This window comes from Bathycoccus prasinos (genome assembly GCF_002220235.1).
Source record: "Bathycoccus prasinos genomic : Chromosome_19".
Taxonomy (NCBI): Eukaryota; Viridiplantae; Chlorophyta; class Mamiellophyceae; order Mamiellales; family Bathycoccaceae; genus Bathycoccus; species Bathycoccus prasinos.
In genome coordinates this window covers 13,522-40,354 of record NC_023990.1, presented here as the reverse complement: position 1 = coordinate 40,354, position 26,833 = coordinate 13,522, and the positions used below count along the sequence as shown (strand labels likewise).

The 26,833-nt window shown below is 43.3% G+C and overlaps 7 protein-coding genes across 7 annotated transcripts; 2 read left to right on the top strand and 5 right to left on the bottom strand.

The window, feature by feature from the left end:
- Positions 1–10: 10 nt before the first annotated feature.
- Positions 11–2,443, bottom strand: Bathy19g00140 (glucose dehydratase; the record flags this gene model as incomplete). Its single annotated transcript, XM_007508019.1, has 1 exon — positions 11–2,443. The coding sequence occupies one exon, from the start codon at positions 2,441–2,443 to the stop codon at positions 11–13; it is 2,433 nt and encodes an 810-aa protein (XP_007508081.1).
- A 675-nt stretch (positions 2,444–3,118) lies between these two features.
- On the top strand, positions 3,119–4,315 carry Bathy19g00130 (unknown protein; the record flags this gene model as incomplete). The annotated part of the gene is made up of 1 exon (XM_007507990.1): positions 3,119–4,315. The coding sequence occupies one exon, from the start codon at positions 3,119–3,121 to the stop codon at positions 4,313–4,315; it is 1,197 nt and encodes a 398-aa protein (XP_007508052.1).
- Positions 4,316–4,914: 599 nt separating this feature from the next.
- Bathy19g00120 (unknown protein) lies at positions 4,915–7,038 on the bottom strand (the record flags this gene model as incomplete). The annotated part of the gene is made up of 1 exon (XM_007508031.1): positions 4,915–7,038. The coding sequence occupies one exon, from the start codon at positions 7,036–7,038 to the stop codon at positions 4,915–4,917; it is 2,124 nt and encodes a 707-aa protein (XP_007508093.1).
- Positions 7,039–8,171: 1,133 nt separating this feature from the next.
- On the bottom strand, positions 8,172–18,863 carry Bathy19g00110 (predicted protein; the record flags this gene model as incomplete). The annotated part of the gene is made up of 2 exons (XM_007508008.1): positions 8,172–16,818; positions 16,849–18,863. 2 exons carry the CDS (start codon positions 18,861–18,863, stop codon positions 8,172–8,174), a joined length of 10,662 nt encoding a protein of 3,553 aa, XP_007508070.1.
- An 864-nt stretch (positions 18,864–19,727) lies between these two features.
- On the top strand, positions 19,728–20,756 carry Bathy19g00100 (predicted protein; the record flags this gene model as incomplete). Its single annotated transcript, XM_007507963.1, has 1 exon — positions 19,728–20,756. One exon carries the CDS (start codon positions 19,728–19,730, stop codon positions 20,754–20,756), a length of 1,029 nt encoding a protein of 342 aa, XP_007508025.1.
- Positions 20,757–20,988: 232 nt separating this feature from the next.
- On the bottom strand, positions 20,989–22,851 carry Bathy19g00090 (glycoside hydrolase; the record flags this gene model as incomplete). Its single annotated transcript, XM_007507970.1, has 1 exon — positions 20,989–22,851. One exon carries the CDS (start codon positions 22,849–22,851, stop codon positions 20,989–20,991), a length of 1,863 nt encoding a protein of 620 aa, XP_007508032.1.
- A 1,533-nt stretch (positions 22,852–24,384) lies between these two features.
- Positions 24,385–26,649, bottom strand: Bathy19g00080 (predicted protein; the record flags this gene model as incomplete). Its single annotated transcript, XM_007508014.1, has 2 exons — positions 24,385–26,289; positions 26,551–26,649. The coding sequence occupies 2 exons, from the start codon at positions 26,647–26,649 to the stop codon at positions 24,385–24,387; spliced, it is 2,004 nt and encodes a 667-aa protein (XP_007508076.1).
- Between the last annotated feature and the right edge of the window lie 184 nt (positions 26,650–26,833).

The window sequence follows — 26,833 nt, the reverse complement described above, 5'->3', positions numbered from 1 at the left end:
TGTTTCTAATCTATAGTTTCGAAAGCCTCTCGTTCTTCTTCTTCTTCAAAGCTAGTTCCTTCTTTGTATTTGACGTGGATATGGTTGGATCAAACACCTTCCCGATATCCTCCGGAGCAATTCCTTCGTAAATGTTTGGATCTTCTGCCCATCTCTTCAGCTCTAACCAATGCCTATTCTGTAGCGTCCACTTGATAGACTTCGTTAAAGACGCCTCAAATCCATATGGAGGTACCCAACCCATTTTTGCCATTTTAGCCCCTGATAAACCGTAGCGCAAATCGTGACCGGGGCGATCGGCATGATGATTAACCATCTCATAAATCAATGGTTTCTGACAGACTTTTGCGATAAACGTCGCCAACTCTAAATTATCGACTTCTTTTTCACCAGTAATGTTATATTTCTCTCCTACGGAGCCTTTTTCCAGCAAAAATCCAACAGCCGCGGCGATATTTCTCGCGTGGATATAAAATCGAGTTCCTGCGCGTCGCTTGTCAGGATAACTGTGAACGTGTACCGTTTCTCCAGCTAATATTTTGCGGATGCACTTTGGTATAAATTTTTCAGGATGTTGTCTTTCACCGAACGCGTTCATGACGTTGACAATCATGAGAGGAATTTTGTACGTATTTTCGTATGAAATGCAAATATTCTCGGCGGCTGATTTTGAGGCCGAATATGGATTTGTTGGTTTATGACGGTCCCACTCGTCAAAAACTGTCGTACCCAATGCCGGGCCGTAAACCTCATCCGTGCTGAAATAAAAAAATCTCTTCAAATCGCAGCCACTTTTGAGTAAATTTCTCGTATATTCGAGAATTGAAATCGTGCTCTCCACGTTGTTGCGAATAAAAGGAACGGGATCTTTGATGGAATTATCGACGTGTGTTTCAGCCGCCATGTGCACGATAAACTCAATTCGATTCCCGAGCTCGTAAACAACACCTTCGGGGATTCCATTCACAAGGTCTGTCGCAAAAACTTGCACGCGGTCAATCACGCCGGTATCTCTCAAGCGGTCGTACCCGAGAGAGGCGTAAGATAACTTGTCGATAACCACGAGATCGCAATCCGTCGTTCGCGAAAAGTGCTCAACGACGTGATGACCAATAAAACCGCAACCGCCGGTGATGATGATTTTTCGGCGAGAAACGTGTCTCGGTATAGAAACTTTGTTGGTTGTCTCCTCTCCATACGAAATCGTCCATTTTCGTGAGATGGAAATGGAGTTTTTTTTATCGTGATGACGAAAAAAAAATTGAATGGAATGCGCGATGTATTCTCTTTGGTCGTTGGTCACCCACCAACCGCATGGGATAGCGACAAGCTTTCTTTCAACATCATCCAAGTTTGGGAGATGAGCTCGAAAAGGCGCGCACACCGAGTGCGTATCATTTCGCGCGTGCACTTGAGAAACAAAGACGCCTTTATTTTTCATATACTCCATGAAATCCGGTTTATTATTTTCAACGAATAACGAATACACCCAATACGAAGACAACGCGCCGTTTGGTGGATAAATCAGTCTAATTCCGTTTGTATTTCTCAAATTCTCATCGTAAAAGCGTGCATTTGCTCTGTGCCTTGCCAAATTTTTACCCAGAAATGGAAAATTTGCCAATCCCAGGCTCGCGTTCCAGTCGTTCATGTGAAATTTAAAGCCGTATTCTTTGACGTCGGATTCGAGACGGAAATCTTTATTCTTATGATTGTTTCTTTTTTTCCTGTCGATACCATACCAGCGTAAAAGTTTAGCTCTTTCGTAAAGTTCTTCGCTTGGGAGACAAAGCAATCCACCGTCTGAGGTTGTTATGTGCTTGATGGCTTGTAAGGAAAACGTCACGATGTTGCCTCTATCTAAAGCGCCAATTTTAATACCATGATACTCAGCGCCCATGGCGTGCGCCGCGTCTTCAATCACCGCAGGTCGAAATCCGAATATACTTTCGGCATAGTCTTGTACCTTTCTGACTCCGTCCAAGTCCGCAGGTGTCCCGCCCCAGTGGACGAAAACGATAACTTTTGTATTCTTCGTAATTTTTCTTTGTAAGTCTCTCACATCCATATTGCCCGTTGCTGGATCCACATCGACCCACTTAATCTTGAACCCGTTTGCTAAAATAGGAAAGTTTGTGGCTGTGCATGTCAATGCGGTGCTTAAAATTTCATCGCCTTTCTGTAACCCCGGCCAATTTGGTCCAGCTGGTTTTTTCAATAAGTGTAAAGCGAGATGATGCGCGGAAGTGGCTGAATTCAAAGCGAGAGTGTACGGGTTTTCCAAGTAATCCTTAAACTTCCTTTCAAATGCATCCACTTTAGGTCCTTGCGTGATGTATCCAGAGTGTAACGTTTTCCCCGTGATTTCAGTCGCGTTTGGAGCGATGAAAACTCGAAATAAGGGAATCTCATTTTTTGCAGAGTGTTGTTGTTCAATCATCATTTTCTTCTCTTTCCTTTTTAACAAAGATTAAACAGCGGCAAGGTGTAGACATTCGTAAGCTGCGACCCTCATTAGCACGCATCTTGTACCGATACTCATCATTCGCTCTTCTTTTTTTTTCTTTGCAAAGAACTATATCTGCGCAGAGCCCTCCTTTTTATGTTGAGCTGTGTGTGAGAGATTTGTTTGGGTTTGCGAGAACGACGAAACTCGTGCGTCGTCGGTGTGTGTGAGTGTGAGCAGAAGAATTTTTTCTTTTTTGTTCTTGGACGCGTGAGTTCAGTCTGTCCCCGTGTTCTTGAACGAAAGCGCCAGAGCGTCGCACCAAAAAGCGTCAAAAGAGCAACGAGTCAAAATAAAATAAAAAACCATCATCAAACTCTCATCAGGTAAATCCGAAAAGGTGAAAAGCAACTACGTGCGTTCTACGCAAGAAGGGCTGTTGATTTATTCACGATGCGTGCCAAGATTGTATCGCCTTGATCCTTACACGAATAATATATTATACGAAAGGCGTTTGATTGGGATGAAGTAAAAAGGTGTAAATCGGAAAACTGATGACACAGTATTTGTGCTAATAATCAAATGACTGAAAAAATATTACAGCAGTAGTTGCGCTACTTTATAAGTAAAAGAAAGGCGATTGATTCACTTCACTCATGCGTCTCCGGGAAGATGTCTGAACAACCAGCGGCAGCGGGAAAAGTCCACAACGGGTTCGGAGGACGACGAAAATTTAAAAAATGGAAGTCGCCTTTTTGTGTGCTTTTACTGTGTATGTCATCTGTTGTTGTGATATATTTTTATGCTATTTCCCGCTCTGGTAAGAAACAAAGTAGTGCCATGGTATTTACAATTTATCAGAGTGAATATGTGAGTCGAGCTAATATAAATCACTGGATGCTCGCTGTGAGTCAAATAAATGAAATTATTGCGCATAATTTACAAGGCGAAGCAGACGTTAACGCGCGAACGCTACAGAATAGAGTTGCCATCATACGACTTCAAGTTTCGAAAGAGAAGCAAAATTTCCTCAAACTGAGAAATAAAGTATTTTTTATACAAATGCGGTTAAAGCAAAGTCCTTATGTCCGCCTCACTCTTAGCGCGTTGTCAAAGCTGTATGACTGTAGTTTTTACTTTGAAAACGAACACAGGTATGGTTCTAGCACGAAGTCTTCAACTGAGATTGTCGTAAATCATGAGATCTTCGCAGACGGCGGTTTTGAAAAAAGCTATTCCAAGATGTATAATTTGAGTGAAAAAATTCTGGAAATTTGTAATTGTTCATTGAGAGAGGAGGAAGTGATTGATTTCTCTAAAACTGTTTTAGTCTATAACAGAAAAAAAACGAGGAGAATTATAGATGCAGATATTGAAAGATTGGAGAATCTGCTGACTCGTGAAAAATCAGGAACAAAAAAAAACGATTCTTTATTGAAAAATTTAAAAAGATATAAAGTTCAAAACAAGTTTATCGATGATCAAAACGCATGCGTACAGTTTTGCACGGTGTCTAGACCTTACAAGGCGATAATTTCTCCGCACGGGGCGCAATTTGCGACATTTTTTGCAACTTATCCAGAAACGTTGATAATTGAAGTCATTCCTGGATTTTACAACACTCGAGGATTTAACAATTACATCAGGCATTCTATTCGTAATCGATGGTTTTTAGTTCATGTTGGAGAAAGTGCTGTGATAGAATGTAACTCTAATATCGTTGAGGATTGCTACGAAAAATTTATCACAAAAACGAATTCTATTGGTTGTTTTAGTCGAAAATGTCAACACGAGACTAAAAATGTTCGTCAGTTACGTTTAAGTGATCGCGTCCTGTACAATATTAGTAGTGTTATGCTTTCTTCATGATGTAAATGAAGGATCATTTGATTTTAAACGATTCAATATACGCAGAAAGGCAGTATCCCCTGGAGCTCCTCCCGCCCCAGTCCGACTTCCAGGGCAAAATTTTTTTGAGGAAAAATTTTCACCCTTTCAGTGGACTCTTTCAGTGGACTGGACCGGTGGGGATAATGGTGAAAACGGTGTCGTGGCTGTTAGGGTTGTGACTCTTACAAATGGGCACCACTGAAAGGGTGAAAATTTTTCCTCAAAAAAATTTTGCCTGGAAGTCGGACTGGGGCGGGAGGAGCTCCAGGGGATAAACTCATATTTTCACTCTATGATAAGTTAGTAATAACTCAGAAACTCTCAAACTCACAAGTCATCTGTTGCAAGGAAGCACAACTTTCTTTATCCTCATATTATTTACAGAGGAACTTAGTCAGAGTCCTGGTTCTAAATTAGAAGAAACCATTACCTCTGTATAATCTCCTGATAAATTCTTTATTGTGTTCTTAAAAAGTGTTCTTAAAAAATGGTGCATATCCGTAAAAATGCTATTACTTGGCTAGCAGCAGCTTATATATACATATAATAAACTCTATTTTGTAAAACTGATGATTTTGCTAAATGACTTGTACTACCTCTAGAGATTTCCGACTCCTAAAGAAGCGAACGAGCCCGGCGAGCGTGAAGAATGCGCCCATAATCACCGCCGCGTATACGACAGAGTCCTGGAGCCTTTTCGCTTCAGTTGTCCTTTTTTCTTCGCCGCCGGGAAGAAGCAAGCCTCGCGGCGAAAACGTTCTGTTAAATATCTCGTCAATATTAGTCACCCCACCTTGTTTCAACGGCGACAGGTAATCCAGAGTTGTTCCGACGGTTGCCCCGCTATATACGTCGGAAACGGTTGCGCAATTTTTTATATTATCGCGACACCAAGACGTTAATGTACTAAGAACCGGGGCACACTTCGTGTGTTCGTAGTACTTTTTCTCTCGATCGAGCATTAAAGAAACCGACGAAAACGACGATGCGTCTTTGAATATTTCTGTAACATTCACGTGCATCCAAGTAGGCACACTTTGCATTTCTCTGAGATTATCTACAAATGCTTCACACATTTCAGCGCTACCAATTGATAACGAAGTGCACGCGCCAGAAGCCTTCAGTACTATGAGAGCCTCATCTCTAGAGTTGGACAGCAACAAAGATTCAACAGAAAACACTGGGACGTTTAAACTCTTCGCTACTGTTATGAGATGCCAGAAATGGAAGAAATGGCCCAAGCACTCTTGTATCCCTCTAATACCTGTTGTACCGGCAAAGATATGGTGATCTCGTTGTTTCACGATGGCGTCGAACACATATTTTGCGTAATTTCGAAGTCTGAGAAGATCTGCGCCCGCGGGAAGCATTCGTACACTTTCAGGTGTAGTAGATATCAACGATCGCCAAAAAGCAAAATGAATCCCCCCTCCCCCTCGATCCCTTGATGCGGGAAACGTATGTTCTGGTTTACGGAAAACGACGAACAAAGGATGCCCCCTTTTATACAAAGTCTTCAAATGCCATCCGTTCAAGTGTACATCTTTTGTAAATTTCCAACTTCCTAGATTTTGTGCTTCGTGGAACACGTTTTCTAAATCAGAGGACGAGCACGTATTCCACATTTCTGCTTTTTGCCTGTAGAGAGATGGGATACATTTAGCGTACAACTCCGCTCGATGATTACTCGTTTGGCACGCTGGATTTATGAGTTCCTTTGGACAAATCTTTTTTATGCCTACTTCAAACGTCTCGTTTAACGCTTTTCGCATCGCGCCAGAAACTAACGTTGAGCTTTGTTCGGGACCGGTGAGCATAATGAGAGGACGCCACTTGTTAAACATCCGCTGCCGTCTTCTGGGCATCAAATCATCATTTATATGGAGGCGCGAAAAATGCAATGCCAGCGAATCATTATTGTCTTCTGGAAGTTCAAAAAAAGTTTGGAAGAGCTTCGTCTCGCTCGTCTCGTTGTACCAACCAAGTGATATGTTAAGCAATTTAGAAGTTGGGATACATTCTCTCACCGATTGCTCATAATCTTCCAAATGTGCCAACCAAATCGATGACATCAGTGAGGTCAGATTATTCTTCTGAACTTCATCGCCTTTCTCTCCGCAAATTTTCGAGTGTTCATCACAAAACGTTTGAAAATACGAACCCCACGATAGTTCTCGCAACGCCTTATTATTCGCATTTAGACAGTTAATCGGCGCGTCCCATTTACAATGCATGCGAAGCACGGAATCAAAATGCTCCATCCTATCGCGGTGTATGTAAAGAAATCGTGCCTCAGGGTACTCCACGAGCAATCGGCACGGCATCCCTGGCATAAAAAATGGTACGTCCGTGAAAAATGTCAAGCCTTTTCTCTCGATGGCTTCATCGAGAGCACTTTCAAATCGCGCCTTCTTACGCGTCGTCGTCGTCGTCGTTGGATGATAATTTTGAGTAATCCCCTCAACGAACGATTCCACATCTTCCACTCGGGCTTCCCCGAACAGGTTATGTGCGCATCGCTGGTGCAGATATTTATTGAAAAGCAAGCACATGCTTCTCGTACTCGTTCGTCCTGGTGAAATCATAAACGTCAAGATTTTTTTTGGTCGTCCGGTATTTGTTGTTGACGAAGACGCGAGCAAATTCTTGTCTGCGAAAGCAGTCGCGATGAGAGAAAGTGATGTCATCAACGTCGTCGTCATCATCGCTAAATCCTTCCTCTGTATCTCTATAAGAATTGGTTTCGTGCTGTGAGCGTCAATAATGGCGTCTTTCGGACGAAAGAAAGACAAGCCTCAAACGAAAAATTAAAAGCATTTTCTAATAGAAGAAAATTCAACGGCGACATTACAAATTGGGACACGTGCAAACTATACTAAGGTCCGCAACTTCGGGAACTTTTTGCGACTTCGGGAAAAACGACGACGAAAAAAATCGGTTTCTATTTCTTTACTTACGAGTACTGCCGAAGGCGACTTCCGTTGATTAAGATGATTAATGAAGTAGATGAAGTATTGATACTCCTTTTTCCCGCGTTTAGGTACGAGTACTTGTTTTGAAGTGTGGTAGTACGCGCTTGAAAAGTGAGTTGTGGTGTAAGTTGTTTCGTTACAAAGACAGAAGTACTAATTTTCTAATTTTTCCTGATCTGTCCTCTATTACATATCCCCTGTGACGCCCAGTTCAAGAAAATCCTCCCCCCTCTTTTTTCAATAAAAATAAATTTTTCAAAAATTCGCCTTAGAACTGGGTGTTCAAACCGTCAGCAATTTTATTCAAACCGTAGCAGTTTTGTGATGGGGTATGAGTGCGCGCAGAGGAGCGCGCGAGAATGGATACGAACGGTCCTATTCTATGGAGAATAGTTTGTAGAGTCTGTAGATGGTCTTTTTTCTGGCGAATTATTGAAAAATTTATTTTATTGAAAAAAGAGGTGAGCCTTTGAACTGGGGGTCCCAGGGGATAACCATATATATTTTTTCGAGAGAATTCCCTCTCATCTCTCTCGTTTCACTTTTTTATTTACTTTTTGATGAAACAAAAAACACAACACACAATCACAAACGACAACAACAACGACAACAAAGTGAAGATATTTAGTCGGGTAAAGATTTCATTTTGTCGAAAAGACACACACACGACGAAAAGAATATGAGGACGGTGAACCAAAACTATGGCGAGAAAAATGTTTCAAGTGTAGCTTAGTTTGCTAGTTCGTTTACTACTTTGTTCGATCAGTAGTATCATACTATAGTACGTGTGATTATTTATATATAAATAAAAAATGTCTGTGCTCTACATCACAACGTTCAACAGCACGTGGACTTTGACTAGATCATCTCTGGTTCTTATTTAAAAGAGCGCGCAAGGCACTCATTTCAGCCTCAATATCTTTGCTCTCTTCGATTTGTTTCTCCCTGTGACGGCGATTTGATGACTTCGACCCATGTTGAGAAAACAACTTTTGGAATTTGAGCGCTTGCTGGATTTTCAAGCCTTTCGATTTGGAACGCAGAAGCGCTCGAGTTGCAACATATACCGATTTTTGAGGAGCACTTCTGTACCTTTTCACCTTTTCAATGGCCTCCTTCCATTTTTTCTCGTATGCATTTTCTGCTTCTCTTCGCATGGCTTGAAGTTCTCTCACCTTGGACTTAATGTTATGTTTATCGAAAGTTTCCTTCGTTACATCTTGTAACGCAATTTCAATATCCTCGGCGAGTTCTTTGATTCCCTTCCATCGAGTACCATTGGTTTCGGAACGTTTTGCCAATATTTCTTGATGGTGAGCATATAATTTCATTTCATCACGCGATTCATGTACCAATTTTTGAAATTGACGAAATATGTTTAACTTCATGCGTTGGATTATTTCTTTGTTTCGATTCAAATCTCTGTGAATGTCTTCCACTTTAGGTTTATTCTTTATAAGAGACGTGGCTATAAGTGTCGGTTCATACCTTCGCATATCAGAACTGGTTGAAAGCAGTTGCTCCTCAGGTGTAAATTGTTTCTCGACCACGTGAGTGACAATTGCAAGATTTGTTTCAAAATCACCCTCTTCTAAATTCTCGTCCAAACCGACTGAGACATCACAGGGGTCCTCCTCTTTCATAGTAACCCCTTCACTACGTTGAATCTCCAACGCTTCATTCAATAAATCAATCACGTCTTCAAATTTTGGCCATTTTTTTTTAAGCGTCATTACTTTATATTCTGTGAGCTTCGTGAAATCGTTTCCCAGCGTATCTCCGGTGGCTTCGATGTCATGTAAAATTTCTTTCTCCTCTCCAAAAGCATCACCCATAATTGCTAAGAAGAACTCAAATAATATCCATTGGAAAATTATCGGAATCAAGCCGCAGTAGAAAACCAAGAAGAATGTATCCATTGCATTTCCAGCTTGTCCCTCTGGATCAAACTCCGTAAAAGACGTCGCTCCAATGAGCAAAAGAAACAACAGTTCAAAAGCCCGAGGCACAGAAGATACACACTCAATCGATGCTCCAAACATGGCATTTCCCAAGGTCGCCGCCATTGCAAGAAGCACAAAATAAATCATCAGAAAGTGAGCCACATCTACGCTCGCTCGCTCTAACACTTTCGTGATGATGGCTAAGCGAGGCTGAAATTTCAATAGTAAAAGAAATCGAATAAAGAGCAATATTAGAACAATGCCAGTGATTGTGTTGTACGTAACGCTCAGCGTTGTCATAATATCAAGGTCCTGATACATTTCGAGTAAAGATACGTATCCACTGTCGTCCTCTGGTAACTCCCAGCCATATCTAGGAGTTTCAGGAACTCGATATGTCCCATTTACTACTCCCCCATTCGAAATTTCGTTTCCGGTTTGATCTTTAAAAGGCAACAAGAAATTAGAGTTGGGCTCGCCTACAGAGTTATACACATCGTAACGTAGCGAAGGTGAGAATCTGTACGCATACACACCTTGATGAATCCACCATACGACGAACGCACTCAATTGAAGCAAGAGAATTATTACTTCGATGATTATCGAGGTCGTAGAAACAACTTTTTTGGGTTGCATAGTTCGCATGACTGCGACATCTTCCGAGCGCCTTAGTATCAGAGAATCTGCCAATGCAGCGCGCGCAGTGTAAATAATCCAACACAACACGACAATTTCCACGGCAAGTAGAAGGGAGCCCGCTATGCCTTCGTACGCCCCCATGATAAGGACGCGCGACTTGGGTTTCACTTCCACGCTGCCGCCTTTCGAATATTCGAACTGAACTTCCGTATTTGTGAATCTTACTAACAATGGATTGAATGTTGCAAATTTCACAACTATAGACTTGGTCGAAGTATCGATGAAGTTCCCTTCCCGCATGTACGAAACTATCCGATTCGCTTGCTTATTACTCGACATTATATCGATGAATACAGAGAAGCCATTCCGGCCCTGTTCCAAATCAGAAGAGCGAACGCTGAAACCATTCGGGACACCTGAAAGTGGAAGCTCCGAAATGTTGTAATATTTTCCAATATTGTTCTCCAAGTCCACACCACCGAAAAGGCTGGAAGACCTAGAGAAGACGGGATCAACTCCGAATGGATCCACGCTCGGTTGATTGAAGTCTCGGCAAGTGGCAGTCAAAGTCGGGAATCGATTTGAGCACTGAGACCCATACATTAGTTTGGTGCGATGCTGCGTAATCAAAACACCCCCAATCAAAGTATTTTTCCCAAGAACTTTTCTCTCTGGAACGTACGTAACTTTCTTCTCAACTTCATTCTTGACCTTATACTCAACATCGTAGCCGAAATAGAACTTGCCAGAATTACCCGTCGTCATAATGTCACCATCTACAACACCATTAACGGAGTCTGTTTTGGAGTATTTCAAATCTCTCAAGAGTCGTCTAGCTTTCACTTTCTGGTCTTTGGCGCTTGCACAGCCGCCGTAGGCCATAACATATTCCGGCGCACATCCCGTCGGCACGTCAGGTGGATAGGGCGGTGGAGAAGGAGGAGGGGGTGGTGGAGGCGATGCAGGAAAATCGTCTGGTATGTAGGTGAATACGTTCGTTGCGTTGAAAAAAACGAGAAGTTCGCCTTTATCGCGCTTTGGACATGCACAAGAATTAATATTTTCGCATGCGGTTTCAGAGCCAGTCCCGTCTTCTCCAGAATCCATCGCATTCAATGTCTCAAGAGTGGATTCAAGTGCATTCTTCAACTCCACAGCTCTTTCTTGAAGCGTAATCAACACGTCGTTATTTGAAGTTTGCGCGCTAACAGTGGCATTAAGTAATTGAAAAGCTTCACTCGCGTACGCCGTCAACTCTGCATGTTCTTCTAAACTCGCCTCCATTGAAGTATCCCAGGCCTTTTCATTGAATGTCAAGTAACCTTCAAAATCGATATCATTGTTGATATTCGTTTGTACGCGTCTAACTGAAGTGCTTAGCGCGGAAAGGCGAGCTGAGATGCTTTCAACCGTCGCCTTCACGGCAGTCAGTTTGGAAGCTTCCAAATCAACAGTCTTTGTCACGGCAACTTTCGTCGTCATCACTTCTGGCGATACCAGTACGGACTCGACGCCAGCCGCGCTCGAAGCTGCCTCTAAAGACGATCCTAGCGTCCCACTAGAAGCCGCCGCAGTTAGGGATGCTTCGATCGAGGATAATGCGCCGTCAATTGCAGAAGCATCACTTTCTTCTTCCAACAAGATGCGGCGACGTTTCTTTGCAGTACTGGACGAAGACACCTTCCCAGTTGAAATGTAAATCTCACAGGTGATATAAATAGACCACGTACTTTTTGACGAGCGTGTTACCGCCGTGTAAACTACTGATACATCCGACGCTTCAAAAGATCCCGCGCCAGATGAAACAAGCGTTTGAGCGAGACCGGCTTCAATCGCCGCTCGCGCATTGCTTCCATCTTTCAAATAGTTGCCGGCGGCGACGTTCGCGGAATCTAAACTATAGTACGGTCCAACAGTAATTGTAGTATTCATCTTACCCAATTCTACAATCTCTACGATGATCTCCACGCTCGCCTCATTTAAATTAGAATCAGAAGCGGTGTAAGTGTACGAATACGTTCCAGGTATGCAGGAGCCTCGAGTGACGTCGCTTATGCCGCACGCTCCAGTGCTCAAATCAACATTCTGTGATGATAAAATCGAACTCGACACGTCTCCGTCTTCCTCATCAATTGCATACATCAAACAGTTCGAGCGATCCGAGTCCGACGCGCAGGCATTCAAAAAGATTGTGTCGTCCGTCTCACCATATGTGACTTCGTAAGAAACATTTCCCACGACATGAATGACTGGTGGCGCCGTATCTTCTTGAACAACTGACTCGGATAACTTGAGAAGCACGTCGCATTCCAACTCGCTGCACTGCCGCACGCCATTGACGATACAGAGATTCTGGCCCGTACCACACGGCTCGCTGATAACAATTGTGCGTTTCACAGAGACTTGCCTCGGAAATTGAACATTTTGCTCTAAAACAATAAATTCCATATCAAACGTAGTACCCGGTTTCGCGTTCACATTGATTGGGCAACCAATAACTCCTTTATTCTTAAAGTAATGGGCCGGGCAGGCAGGAATAAAGCCTAAGCAGTCAGGAGGCGGACAGGACAGAGCAAATTCTGAAATATCAATTGGATCTGCATAACCATCTTGGGGTTGCGTTACCAAAATCCCAGGTTCGCAAGGGACTTCAGCTGTTGGAATCTGATCGGCATCGCATTTATAGTACGGAGAGTATTGCTTGATCTGTATTACTTCACCATATCCTTCATACGTTTTCAAGGTGGCGACTGGAAGATCTGCTACTTCATCTTCCTCAATGTCGAAAAAACTTTCCAGCTCAACATCCTCTAAGCAAACTCCATCTACAGAACAGGGTGTATTTTTGCACGCCACTTCTCCCGGCGGACACGATGGAATAACGACCAGCTTCCTCGTGACAGTCTCGGATTGTAAACCGGAAGAATCCATCGCATAGAATGTGATATCGTACGTATCTGCAACATGAGTATCAATACTGCACCCAGATACTCCTCTTGTGGCGAAGGTCAAACCGCACGCAAATATTTGATCCGGGTTATTTGCGACTGAGATTGGACCGTCGAACTCACCTACTGCTCTCGCTCCATCATCGCAAGATTCTCCTGCAAGCTTTAGATCACCGCAAACTTTGTACACTTCGTATTGGTTGATCTCGATTCTTTTTGGACCAAGAAGCGTGATATTTGGTGGTTCAGGTGCTTTCACAATGAATGCTTCTTCGATCACGATATCTAAACCACAAATGCCATTTCGACTACAACTAACGGTCCCAGAAGCGTCCTTCGAGCAAGCAATTTCTTCAGTTACTCCATCTTCATGAAGCGTTCCCCTACACGGGTTCAAAACAAACACCTGTCGACGCACCTCCGTCGCACTCTTCGGGTTGAACGCATCTAAATCATCTACGCTGTACTTAATAGTAAATGGACGCGAAACCAGCACGTCGGTATTCACAAGACCTTTACCCGCGCTTCGGACCGACGTCGTGAGATTGCCGTCTTCGTTATCCCATGCTAATACTCCTGGATCAACGTACACATCGAATTGTTCAACGTACGTGCGCATGATTAGAATAGTTTCCAGTTCGCCATTCGCGTTGGTTTGCTCAACTTTGCCAAGTTCAGAAGTATAAGTGCCTTCCAAAAGTGTCAATACTGGTTTATACATGTTCTCCGGCGGCACGTACTCTTCGGCGACAAACTTTTCTTCAACAACATCAGCATCATCCGTAGGTGGAATACAATACGCGACTTTGGTATTTGGATCGACCCAGGCGCACACCATTGGTTCCAATTCTGTGCACAACCTTGAAAATTCAGGGCAAGGAGAATTGACTTGAACAGTTCTCTGGACGGTAGCTTTATTTCCGAGCACATCAGAGCACTCGAACGTAATGACGTAGGGTTCTACGGATGGAAGATCCGTATTAATACTCTCAATGCCGGTCACTGTAATCACTGAGATGGTGCCATCTGTGCCGTCTGAGCATGTTACCCCGGAATCTTTGTATGTTTCGAGCTGCTCCAAGTTCACATGCTTCGAACCAATGAGGGTAATAACTGGAGGAATATCATCAGGTGGAGGTGAGGGACTCGGTGGTGGCGGTAGTGGAGGCGGAATGATGAGAGGTGGAGGCGATGGTAGCGGCGGTGGTGCTGGTAAAGGTGGGTATTCCTCGAAGACTTTCAGAGGTGGAAGAGGCGGTGGACTAGGAGCAAACGGTGGGGGCATGTTCCTCGGCGGCGGAGATAAAATGGCCGGCGGTGGCGATGCAAGAACAGTCTCTTTAACTTGGTACACACGCACTGCAGTTAAACCAGAATCAGACATCGAACCTTTCAATGTATTTAGCAAGGCAATGTCATTGTATTTGAACATGTTTATAATTGTTTGAGTAACACTTCCAAACATAAGACTTGTTACAGCAGTGACTTCACAGAAGAGGCTCGTTGAAGACGCAGCTCTTATTTCTGTCACTCGAATATTATCTTTACTGATGCCAAATTTTTCAGAAATGACTTCAATCAAAGATCGTCGGATAACTTGGCGTCGAGTGCTCCCATCAGCTGACAATCCACGTTCGTCGATCTCCAGTAATTTCACATCCGAAATTTCAAAGATCATACTGTAAATGACAGAGTTGTCTCCAGCTGGCACGAGGGGAGGTGGGTTCGGCGGTGGGGAAGGGGGGGGTGACGGAAGAGGAGGAGGGGGAGGAGGAAAGGGAGGAGGGGGAGGAGGGGGAGGAGGAAAGGGAGGAGTGGGAGAAGGGGGAGGAGGAAAGGGAGGAGGAGGAGGACTTGGTATTCGTAGGACAAATGTTGACACTTTGACTTCGGTGACAGTCAAAGCGGTTTGTGCATTAAGTGCTGCAATCAGGGGGGCCAAGTCTTCGTCCACAAGTTTTTCTTGAAAAGTTGCTAAGTCTTCCTCTGGAATCGATTCAATATTCAATTGAAAGTCGACTTTGACAGCATTTGTCTCGGCTCTTAATCTTCGTCGATAGCCGTAATTCATGGGAGGTGTCCCATACTGTGGGTACTCATAATCACCGCTGGGAGGAGTTCCGTAACCATTCCAAGGAGGATAGTCGTAATTCATGGGAGGTGTCCCATACTGTGGGTATTCATAATCACCACTGGGAGGAGTTCCGTAACCATTCCAAGGAGGATAGTCGTAATTCATGGGAGGTGTCCCATACTGTGGGTATTCATAATCACCGCTGGGAGGAGTTCCGTAACCATTCCAAGGAGGATAGTCGTAATTCATGGGAGGTGTCCCATACTGTGGGAAATCGGTCGGCGGAGTTTCATCCTTATTCGAAGTGCCACTGAAGACGACGTCAGAAACATCTACAATAGTTAGCCGATCAACTTCGACACCTACATAAAAGGCCAAGCCTGCAAGAAAAGCGGCCTTTTCCTCATCCAAGAACGTTGCCACAGAATAGCCCAAAAGTTCTATCGAGAGTTCAACCTCCATAGAATTCCAAGGAGGATACCCATAATGCGGGTAATCGTACGGCGGAGCAGCTCCATTTTCATAATCACCGCTGGGAGGAGTTCCGTAACCATTCCAAGGAGGATAGCCATAATGCGGGTAATCGTACGGCGGAGCAGCTCCATTTTCATAATCATCGCTGGGAGGAGTTCCGTAACCATTCCAAGGAGGATAGCCATAATGCGGGTAATCGTACGGTGGAGCAGCTCCATTTTCATAATCACCGCTGGGAGGAGTTCCAGAACCATGCAGGTGCACTTTGACTTCGGTGACAGTCAAAGCGGTTTGTGCATTAAGTGCTGCAATCAGGGGGGCCAAGTCTTCGTCCACGAGTTTTTCTTCAAAAGTTGCTAAGTCTTCCTCTGGAATCGATTCAATATTCAATTGAAAGTCGACTTTGACAGCATTTGTCTCGGCTCTTAATCTTCGTCGATAGCCGTAATTCGTGGGAGGTGTCCCATACTGTGGGTATTCATAATCACCGCTGGGAGGAGTTCCGTAACCATTCCAAGGAGGATAGTCGTAATTCATGGGAGGTGTCCCATACTGTGGGTACTCATAATCACCGCTGGGAGGAGTTCCGTAACCATTCCAAGGAGGATAGTCGTAATTCATGGGAGGTGTCCCATACTGTGGGTATTCATAATCACCACTGGGAGGAGTTCCGTAACCATTCCAAGGAGGATAGTCGTAATTCATGGGAGGTGTCCCATACTGTGGGTATTCATAATCACCGCTGGGAGGAGTTCCGTAACCATTCCAAGGAGGATAGTCGTAATTCGTGGGAGGTGTCCCATACTGTGGGTATTCATAATCACCGCTGGGAGGAGTTCCGTAATCATTCCAAGGAGGATAGTCGTAATTCGTGGGAGGTGTCCCATACTGTGGGTAATCGGTCGGCGGAGTTTCATCCTTATTCGAAGTGCCACTGAAGACGACGTCAGAAACATCTACAATAGTTAGCCGATCAACTTCGACACCTACATAAAAGGCCAAGCCTGCAAGAAAAGCGGCCTTTTCCTCATCCAAGAACGTTGCCACAGAATAGCCCAAAAGTTCTATCGAGAGTTCAACCTCCATAGAATTCCAAGGAGGATAGCCATAATGCGGGTAATCGTACGGCGGAGCAGCTCCATTTTCATAATCACTGCTGGGAGGAGTTCCGTAACCATTCCAAGGAGGATAGTCGTAATTCGTGGGAGGTGTCCCATACTGTGGGTATTCATAATCATCGCTGGGAGGAGTTCCGTAACCATTCCAAGGAGGATAGTCGTAATTTATGGGAGGTGTCCCATACTGTGGGAAATCGGTCGGCGGAGCTACATAAGTACCAATAGGAGGATAGTTGTAATTCGTGGGAGGTGTCCCATACTGTGGGTAATCGGTCGGCGGAGTTCCATAAGTACTGTCAGGAGGATAGTCGTAACTCGTGGGAGGTGTCCCATACTGTGCGTACTAAAAATCACCGCTGGGAGGAGTTCCATAACCATTCCAAGGAGGATAGTCGTAATTCGTGGGAGGTGTCCCATACTGTGGGTAATCGGTCGGCGGAGTTCCATAAGTACTGTCAGGAGGATAGTCGTAACTCGTGGGAGGTGTCCCATACTGTGCGTATTCATAATCACCGCTGGGAGGAGTTCCATAACCATTCCAAGGAGGATAGTCGTAATTCGTGGGAGGTGTCCCATACTGTGGGTAATCGGTCGGCGGAGTTCCATAAGTACTGTCAGGAGGATAGTCGAAACTCGTGGGAGGTGTCCCATACTGTGCGTATTCATAATCACCGCTGGGAGGAGTTCCATAACCATTCCAAGGAGGATAGTCGTAACTCGTGGGAGGTGTCCCATACTGTGAGTAATCGGTAGGCGGAGTTCCATAAGTACTGTCTGGAGGATAGTCGTAATTCATGGGAGGAGCCCCGTAGTAGTCATAATAGTCATAGTGGTAGTCATTTGGACGTCTGGTTTCATTGCCTGGCTGGTTCCGTGAACTGTATGATTTTCTTCTTTCGGGTAAGTCACTATCATTCTTACTCGTTGATAATCTCGAGCGAACATTTTTGAAGAGTGACTTTTTTGTGCACGTGGACCACGAGGGTGATATCGGTGCAAGCGATAATTCACCGCTTTCTTCGACTCGATAGATTTTACCCTGAACGAGACCGAGATAATCTCCCTTGATGTGGACGTACCAATTGCCCTCAATTACATCAAAATTAACAAGTTTATTCGTGTTCACTTCGTCGAACTCCTGATCTTTATCATACCAACAAAGATGGGGTATATCATTTTCACTTCGACCAGGATCTTTCAAACACAAGTTCCATTTCGCTTGCGACATAAGCTCGAGGGCACCGATTGCTTGTGAATGATCAAATTTTGTTTGAATATGAAGCAAGACCCGTATCAAATTTGTTGCAATTCCACAGTCTACTTTACACCCGAACCTTCCATAGGACGGGAATTCATACGGCCTTTGACAAACGTTGTCTCCACATACAGAATCCGTCCAAATATGATTCACAACTTCTTGACTTAACCAATCATACACATAGCCCGTATCTAGTGTTGACCCCACCTTTGGATGTAAGATCCCAATAATTGACGACTGGACTCCGTAACTTTCAAATGGCATTGTTTGACGATACAACATCGTACAGTACAAAACGAAGAATAGGAAGAACTGGAGGATGTTAGTAAAGTGATTCATCTGACGAAGTTGTAAGTGCGCATAGGCTTTGAGCTTTCGAAGCACATCAACATACACCACATCCTCGTCCCTGTCGTTTGCGTCAACTTCATCATTGTCATTATCGTAACCGTCCTTAACCGGACCATGAATAAGCAACTCCTCCCCTCTATCTCGCATATCATCCCTTACTTGCATGTTCGCAGAGATTACTTTCGTGTTATCAATATTTTGAGGAGGAGGGAAAGGCTCGCTTTTCCTTTCCCACCCCCGAGAAAAAGCAGTTGGAACCGTTTCTCTTTCATCTCTTCTCTGCAGTTCATGATCTTCTCCCGTTTCAACTTTTCTTGGATGTGATTTGCCTCGAAATATTCTCTTATCCATATCATCTGTACGGTTAATATCCTGTTGTACAATCTTGTCGTCATCGGTTTCACCTCTAACTGTAGCGACAAAAATCTTCTCCTCGGTTTCTGTATCACGAAAATAAATATTTACCTCGGCGTTGATTTTAAATCCCACATGGTTGCGGTTGACAATGTATATTGGCCCTGTAGCTCCTTCCACTGGTAACGAAGATTGGCCACCATCATCATCAGTGCGTGAATATTTCCAGGCGTACTCAAGATAAAAATCGGGGAGATTTCCATCGCTAATTTTATGGGTCTTCCTGATTTTGTTGTTCATCATAGTCATCATCGAACTGTTTAAATCTCCCAGCAATACCGCTCGCAGGGCCTCTCCACATGCTGGATTTCCAACAACTCTCAGGCGTAGCCGCATTTTAAATGGTATCTGTATCCTCCTTGTTCTTTTTTTTCTAGTTTCGTTTTTCTGAGCAGGAATATTCAATAAGCAGGAATATTCAATAAGCAATAAGCAGGAGAAGTACCCGCGATGATTTGTATTCTCTACTTGATCAAATGCTCCACGATCCGCTGCAAGTTATTGACTGTGCTTTCGATCGCTGATCTATACAGAAAACCAACGTCGAAAGGAGCGCACGAGGCGTAATAACAAGCGGAGTTTCGTCGGTTTCTTGAAACGAATGCTTTTTCGAAGGGACGTAATTCTTTTTCGAAGGGACGTGTTTGAAGATATGAAGGATTGTGTGAATATACGGAAAGATGCCAAATTTGCTTTTTTTCAAAAAAAATGGCGCGTTGGAAACGTGTTTTTGGACAGTCTAGGGAAATGGATTATAAGTCCCCAGTATTGTTAGGGGAAAACCAGGAATTTTCGATTTTTTGGCCTAAAAATCGAGCCTTTTTCCCTATAACGACGGGGACTTATAAGTCCATTTCCCTGGACTGTTGGAGTTCTCGTCGACATCATTACGCATATTTTCAAGTAGATTTTTCATATCCTTGTAGCATTCAGTGAAAGGGTGAAAATTTTTCCTCAAAAAATTTTTGCCCTGGAAGTCGGACTGGGGCGGGAGGAGCTCCAGGGGATACATATGAATAATAAGAAAATACGATGAGCGTGTGAAAACGTGAGATCTTGAATGTGAGAGTCTGAATCTCTGAGGCAGACAGAAACGACAAACGAGGGGGAACAGTGTCTTTCCTCAAAATTCGAAGAATATCGGGTCTAAGCAGTCACTGCCACTGTTTGCTCGGCTACCGCTCTGCACTCTTCTTTTCTATGAAGAGGCGATTTTATACCAAAGCTTTCATCGTGTCCATAACATTTATTCTTTTAATTACTATCATGCAAAGCCTGTTTGTAGTAGATGAAAAAAGACTTTCCCGAAAGTCGCGTTCAAAAACATGCTCCCCAACTTCAAGTCCGCATGCAAAGTCAAGCTGGAATCTTAGCTCGGCACTACAAGCTGATAAAGAGTATGACTTTTCACTTTCTTCAAAAAGTACGGAAACTTTCACTGTCCTTATAAATACATTCAAGCGAAGAAGCTTATTGAAGCATGCGGTTGCGCACTATTCTAAGTGTGAAAATGTGTCAAACATAAGAGTGGTGTGGTCTGAACAGGTCAAGCCTCCATCAGCTTTAAATCAAACGGAGATGCATGATTATTTTGCTCGACACTTTGGGTTTGTGCAATATGATACTCACAGAACAACTTCTATTCAAAATCGCTATGCAAGACTCGTAAACTTAAAGACACAAGCTGTCTTCCACGTAGATGATGATGTGAGAATTCCATGTCATAGTTTGGAGAGTGGATTTCAACAATGGAAAAAACATAAGGATGCTCTTGTAGGCTTTGAGGTAAGAGCTCATGAATTAGTAGGGGATGGATGCATCAGCTTTCGCTATAATCACAATCGTTTTGATATTTGGTGGAAAAAAAGATATTCTATTACCCTCACAAAAGCTGCATTTTCACATGCAAAATATCTATTGCTATATGAAACAAATCTTCCGAGCGATGTTCGTTCCTACGTCGATCAACGCACGAATTGCGAAGATATTGCGATGCAAATGTTAGTTTCTTCTATTGTGCGGGGAAAGAGTCTCACTGAGCTCAAAAGTGCAACGGTTTATGTGCCAGCTTCTACTTTCTACAAGATTACTTCAAAATTAGAAAAAAGAAATATACAAGGGATCAGCTCGAATGTTGGACACATAGAAACAAGATCAAATTGTATCAGTGACTTATCAATTATGTTTATGGGAGATTCTTACCAAACTCCTTTATATTATGCAACTTGAGTACATTTTGTATAGTGTTTGTCGAGGTTTATTCTGATCCATGATGCGATGGATATTACTTTTCATCAAAATATTCTAACGATAAGCTTAGGCGCAAAATACTTGGAGCACTTGCGCATTTGTGTGATGATATCAAAGAACACCAGACGAGCTAAATAAAAGCAGATGTATTCTATTTATTGCCCATTTTTACTAAAAAGATTTTTCAAAAAGTTAATCTTTTTGGTTTCTTTTAAAATGGAAACGTAAATTCGCGACTGACTTTCACCGGATGTGCTTCGGTGTTGAATACCCACTCGTTCAAATCAATTTCATCGCCAGAGCCAAAAGTCAAATATAAATACTTGAGCGTTTCCGCAAAGAAAAACGTTTGCGTGATGTCGTCTCTATTTTGCGGCAACGCGGCTTCTTTTTTACGGACGTCGCGTATGCCGGTCCACCCAGTATCTGTGGCGTACATTTCCTTCATCGACTGGAATATTTCCCACGCCCATTTTCTATACTTTTCATCCCCGGTTTTCCGGTACATGTAAAATATAGCTTCAACGGTTTCCGGCCTCTGAATGTTTTGGTTGTGCGTCCCATACATCGAGCCGCTGGCTGAAGCGGCAACGACGACATCGGGCGATAATCCAGAAGCCTGTGCGTGATAAAAGTTGCGACATAGTGTCGTCATGTGTTCGGCAAGTGCCAAGTACCCTTTTACAATATCGTTCGGACTCGCGTGTTCTGCGCCAAGCACCAACGCTCCGGAAATGAAACACGCGAGATGATCCATGTTTAATACTTGACGTCCATTTTTTAAATCATTCAAAAACCACGCGTCGTGCAATTCTTTACTAGTTCCTTGCCACTTTAGTTTTGGGAATTTGGATACCATAAACTTGAGCACAGAATCCATAGAGTTGTCGAATTCAACTCGATATTTTGAACGTCCTTGAGCGTTTGGGAATGCGCGCCACGCTTTAATTAAATACTCATAAAAGCTATCGCCTAGAGCGCCTACTGCGTAACTTCTTTCCAACGTAAATTTTCCCGTGCTCGGATGGATGAATAAAGGATACAGTCCTAAAGGTGTCATAATTGAGTTTGGACTGATGGGTTTATAGCTCAAGATGACATCCATAGTTTTCTTTGCGTATTCGTACCATTTTCTATCCTTTGTTCTATCCGCGAGCGTAAAGAATTCCAGCTGAAGCGTACCCGCGTCTGCGAGAACTGCACTATTTTGATAAAAACTAAAACATTCGCCTTTTTTCGTAAACGGATTAATCATCGTGTAAGGAATGCCACTTTTTGTTTCAAACGCTGGCGCTATAGCGTTTGCGACTTGTACCGCTCTTTGCAAAAAATTTTCATCCGACGTCAAATCGTAAATGGATAATAATCCGCCTAAAACCCGAATGTTTGTTTCAAATACAGAAATTCCTTGATTCAGTCTCGACGAAGCTAAGTTTTCTAATCCAGACGTTTTGTCGTTCAACAGATGGGCGCGAGCGCGTTCGTATTCTTCTTCTAATTTCATTATTTTTAGTGTGTCTATGGCGTCGATAACAGAAGCGGAAACGCCGCCTTGATTGTTCGAACCACGTAAAGACTTAGGTTGTACCTCATCGAAACCGAAAGCATACTTCTCATACGCACCGTATGATGCACGCATGGCTTCTCTAATTTCATCTTGCTTTTGAGCGTCTTTGGTAATATTCGATGCCCAATATTGTAATAAAAAAGGCGAGGAAGAGGAAAAGGCGTAATCAATTTTTGAGGTGGGAACGGTACTTTTTTTTTCTCCCGTCTCGGATTCGATTCGATTTCTTAAAGAATCAATGACGCGTTCGTTCGGTTCTTCAATGCCACTTCTTACTCTTGCGCCATAATTATTCAATTTTTCTTCACTCAGAGCCTTTCTCAACTCCCGCGGCGCATTCGTATCGAACACATTTATTTTTTCTTTTTCAACCACTTGTAAATCTTTTCGAACGGACCATTCGCCGTCGCGTTTATGCAACTCCGCGTGCTTTTCGTGCAATTTAAAAACCAGAAGACTAGCAATCGACACGATTGCAAAAATAAATAATCTCTCCAGTGCACGCATTGGGACTAACTCCTTTCTAACGCAGTGCACGACGTAATGTGATGAGTGAATTTTTGTAATGCTGACCTTTTCATTTTTTCAACCTTTTCAAACGAGAAGATTTGGGTGTGCTTTTTTTTTTGGCAAAATTGTTTTGCAAACCCACAACATCGTTTTCAAACCCACTGAAACCCTCGCCAAGAATACAAAAAAAATACAAAAAAACGTCCCTGCGCGCGCGCGATATATCATCCGTATACTTTCAGCTCCACGCAATAACGTCGTTACAATACAGAGAGTGAGTTGCCACCCGGGGACCCCTCGCATGTTAGAGTACTAAAAGCGACTTTCCACCGGGGGACGCAACATTTTTTTGCGCGCGTTAGGGGTTTTTGTTTTTTTTGTATTCTTGGCGAGGGTTTCAGTGGGTTTGAAAACGATGTTGTGGGTTTGTGGTACAATTTTGCCTTTTTTTTTTGGCGATGACACTTAACCTTAAATCCGTACAAAAAATTGTGTCCAAAATACGAGAACAAAAACAACAAAATTAGGGGTTGAGAATCGCGCACAATATGCATCACAAAGACACTTATATGTGCTTAAAACAGACTCCAATCTCGCATCTATGCCCCGCAGGGAATATCACAGCTCCTGTGTGTGTCCCCTCGGAAGGGCCCCCGGAGGGAATACTAGACATGGTAGAGTACATTGTGTCTCGAGTTGTTTTTCTTCTCTTCTTGTTTTGGGGCTAAAATTTGTTTTCGGATGAGCACCATTTTTTACGGATTTAAGTGTCTGCACTGTAAACCACGGCGTAGAAAGATACGGATGGTACATCAAGCGCGCGCGGACCTTTTTTTTGTGATTCACTTTTTTCAAGTATGGGGAGTACTCGTATAGATGGTTTCGTTTTTACCAAAAAATGAGAATGGTAAAAAAAATGAGTGACTTTTTTGAATTTTCAGGAATATTAACTGTACCAAACCTTCGTGAGTCATTAGATAATGCATGAAGTTACGTTTATCACGAACGGAACACTTGATGTGATCTGAAATGTTGTTCTTCGCAAAATGTAATATATTTCCAGGTTCACCCATTGATGATAGTTTACCAAAAGTTGTTAAATCAAATCTACAAATTACATGTAATAATGACAGTGTGACCTTTGGAAGTTAGAATAGGAAACTCAATTATTCCAAAAGCATTTATTTTATGTTTGTCGGATTTACCAACTTCTACAGTATTTATCTGAGAAGAAGTTGGAATTGTAGTAATTGTATTCGGTATGAATAATTTTTCTTGTAACAGGTACCGAAGCATGCAAAAGAGTATGCAAAAATTAGAACAAATGGTCAAATTCTATGGAGAATAGGTTGCGGAGCTCGTCGATGTTCCTTTTTCTCATTTTTATGCGCATTCAGATAATTTTCGTTCGTGAATTCAATTTCGACAGTCGTATTTGCACCTCTCAGGAAAGGTGCCTTGAAAATACAAAATAATCATTCTCGTGATTTTGAATGCGCGCTAAAATGGGAAACAAACACAGTTAACTTTTTAGCACTCTCCTTTCGCGCCGCCTCTCACTTTACCGCCACTCTGTTTGTTCGGCTCAAAGACATATTTAATCAAACTGTCTTTGATGTTAAGAATTTGCGGCCACGCGGATTTAATCTTCTTATCGCACAACTCGTTGTTACTTCTCGGAGCGGCTAAGATTTTATCTTGCTCCTCTAATGTAAAGTTTTTCCACGTGTAATTCGGTGAACAGTAATCTTTATACAGTTGCAAAACTTCGTTGTGCGAGATTGCTCCTGGGTTGGTAAAGTTGTAAATCCCGGTAAGCTTTCTCAACGCGCCATCGATGGCGTACGGAACGAGTTCATCCAAAACCGTCATCGAGTTCGGCACGTCGACGACGCAGTCGTAGTTTGCAATTTTAAAGATGAAGTTTCTCGGGTTATCCAACTGGTTATCGATGGGCATTCTCAGACGAAATTGCAAGATGTTCTCGTAGTTTTTGAGCAAGTCTTCCACCATCCCTTTCGTGTGCGAATAATAGGAACCGCCAAAGTTTGGTGGATCGTCCTCGGTAAAACCTGGACCTCCAATTGGATGTTTTTCGTCGTAGGAATAAATGCAACCGGTGGCGAAGTTGGTGACGTGGATGCCGTTCTTATCCGCGAGATCGACCAAGGTCAAAATACCGGTAACGTTCGTTTGAACCGTTTCTTTCTTGTGCGATTCGCACCAATCGACGTTCGGTCTACCAGTGATACCGGCAGCGTTCAAAATATGGGTCGGTTTGCATCGAGCAATGTCCTCCTCCACGGCTTTCCTATCGTGTAATCTCGCAGCGCCGTAATAGAACTTGTGTCCTTCTTCTTCCAAGAGGCGACCAAGCATACCGCCGATCCAACCAGTTCGACCGTAAATTAAGAATACTGGTCTGTTCGCTTCCGCTGAATCTTCGGCATTTCCTTCCGCCGTACTTCCCGCGATTTCTTCAAAGACATTCGGCGATACCGTGACGTGCCCACCTGTAGGGTGGGCAACCAACGCAGCCGAAAGATTGCCCCAATAATCGTTTTCGCCGTTCCTCTCGTACCACGCGATGGTTTCTCTCAAACCGTCTTCCCAAGATTTTTCTTGCTTCCATCCCAACGCGAGGAGCTTCGAGCAATCGATAAAGTATCTTCTATCGTTAAACTGACGGTCTTGAACGTGCGTGACGACATCGTCAGCGTTCAAATTCAATTCTTTGCAAATATCTTTTGCAACTGAGCGAATGGTTCGTTCTTCTTGCGCGCCAATGTTATACACACCTCGATCTTCGCCGTGGTGCAAGATGATATCAAACGCACTCACGGCATCCGCGACGTGCATGTAGGATCTCGTCGCCATCCCGTCCCCGTGCAAAGGAATTTGCAAACCTCTTTTCGCTAACATGATAAATTTAGGAATTGCTTTTTCCGGAAATTGATGCGGTCCATAGACGTTGTTTCCTCTGGTGATGAGATACGGCAAGTCGTAAGAACGTCCGTACGCCATGACAAGCATTTCCGCGCCCGCTTTCGTCGCTGAATACGGATTCGTCGGTTCTAGTAAACTCGCGTGCTCGGTGTTTGAGGCATTCAACTCGTACGAGCTTTCCCCGTACACTTCGTCCGTGGAGACATGCAAGAAGCGTTTGATGGTGCCAAGCATTTTGCACGACTCTAGCAACACGTGCGTGCCCAAAATGTTGTTTTTCGTGAAAGCAAAGGAATTCCCGAACGAGTTATCCACGTGCGTTTGCGCCGCGAAGTGCATGATGGTATCGATATTTTCGTTTCGTAAAATGTACGAGACTAAATCTGCCGATTGAATATCGCCCATGATAAACTTAAAATTTAACAAGTGCGAGAGTTCGCTCAAGTGTTTCACATTGGCGCAATAATCGAGCTTGTCGAGAACGACAATCTGTGCATTAATTTAATAGCAGACGTAACGTCGAATAATGCGTCAGATTCATTTCAACAGATAAACCAAGAACGTTTTTAAAGAAGGAGAACAACAAGAAGAAGAAGAACAACAACAAATCTTATCGATCGGTCAGTGCATCGAACAAGGCGGAGGAGCGTTGCCGTCCACAGAAAATCAGAAAATAAAAATAAAAAGAGCACGCTTTTTGCATTTTGCGCACGACAAATCGATCGACGGCGATGAATTCACACAACGAACCTTGCAGTGCGGGTACTTTTTCGCCAATAGAATGGCAGCGTGGGAGGCGATAAAGCCAGCCCCACCGGTGATTAAGATATTTTTCGGCTCGTACGGCATCTCCTGATTTTTTTTTGTTGGGAGTTGTGGGTTATATGTTTGTGCGATATGGTGTAATTTGTTTCATACAAAGACAGAAGTAATATGTATGTTTTCGTGATCTGTGCTCTACAGTAGATTGTGATTTTTGGGAGAGAATTCTCTCAACTTTCACGTTTCACTTTTTTATTTACCACTTTTATGC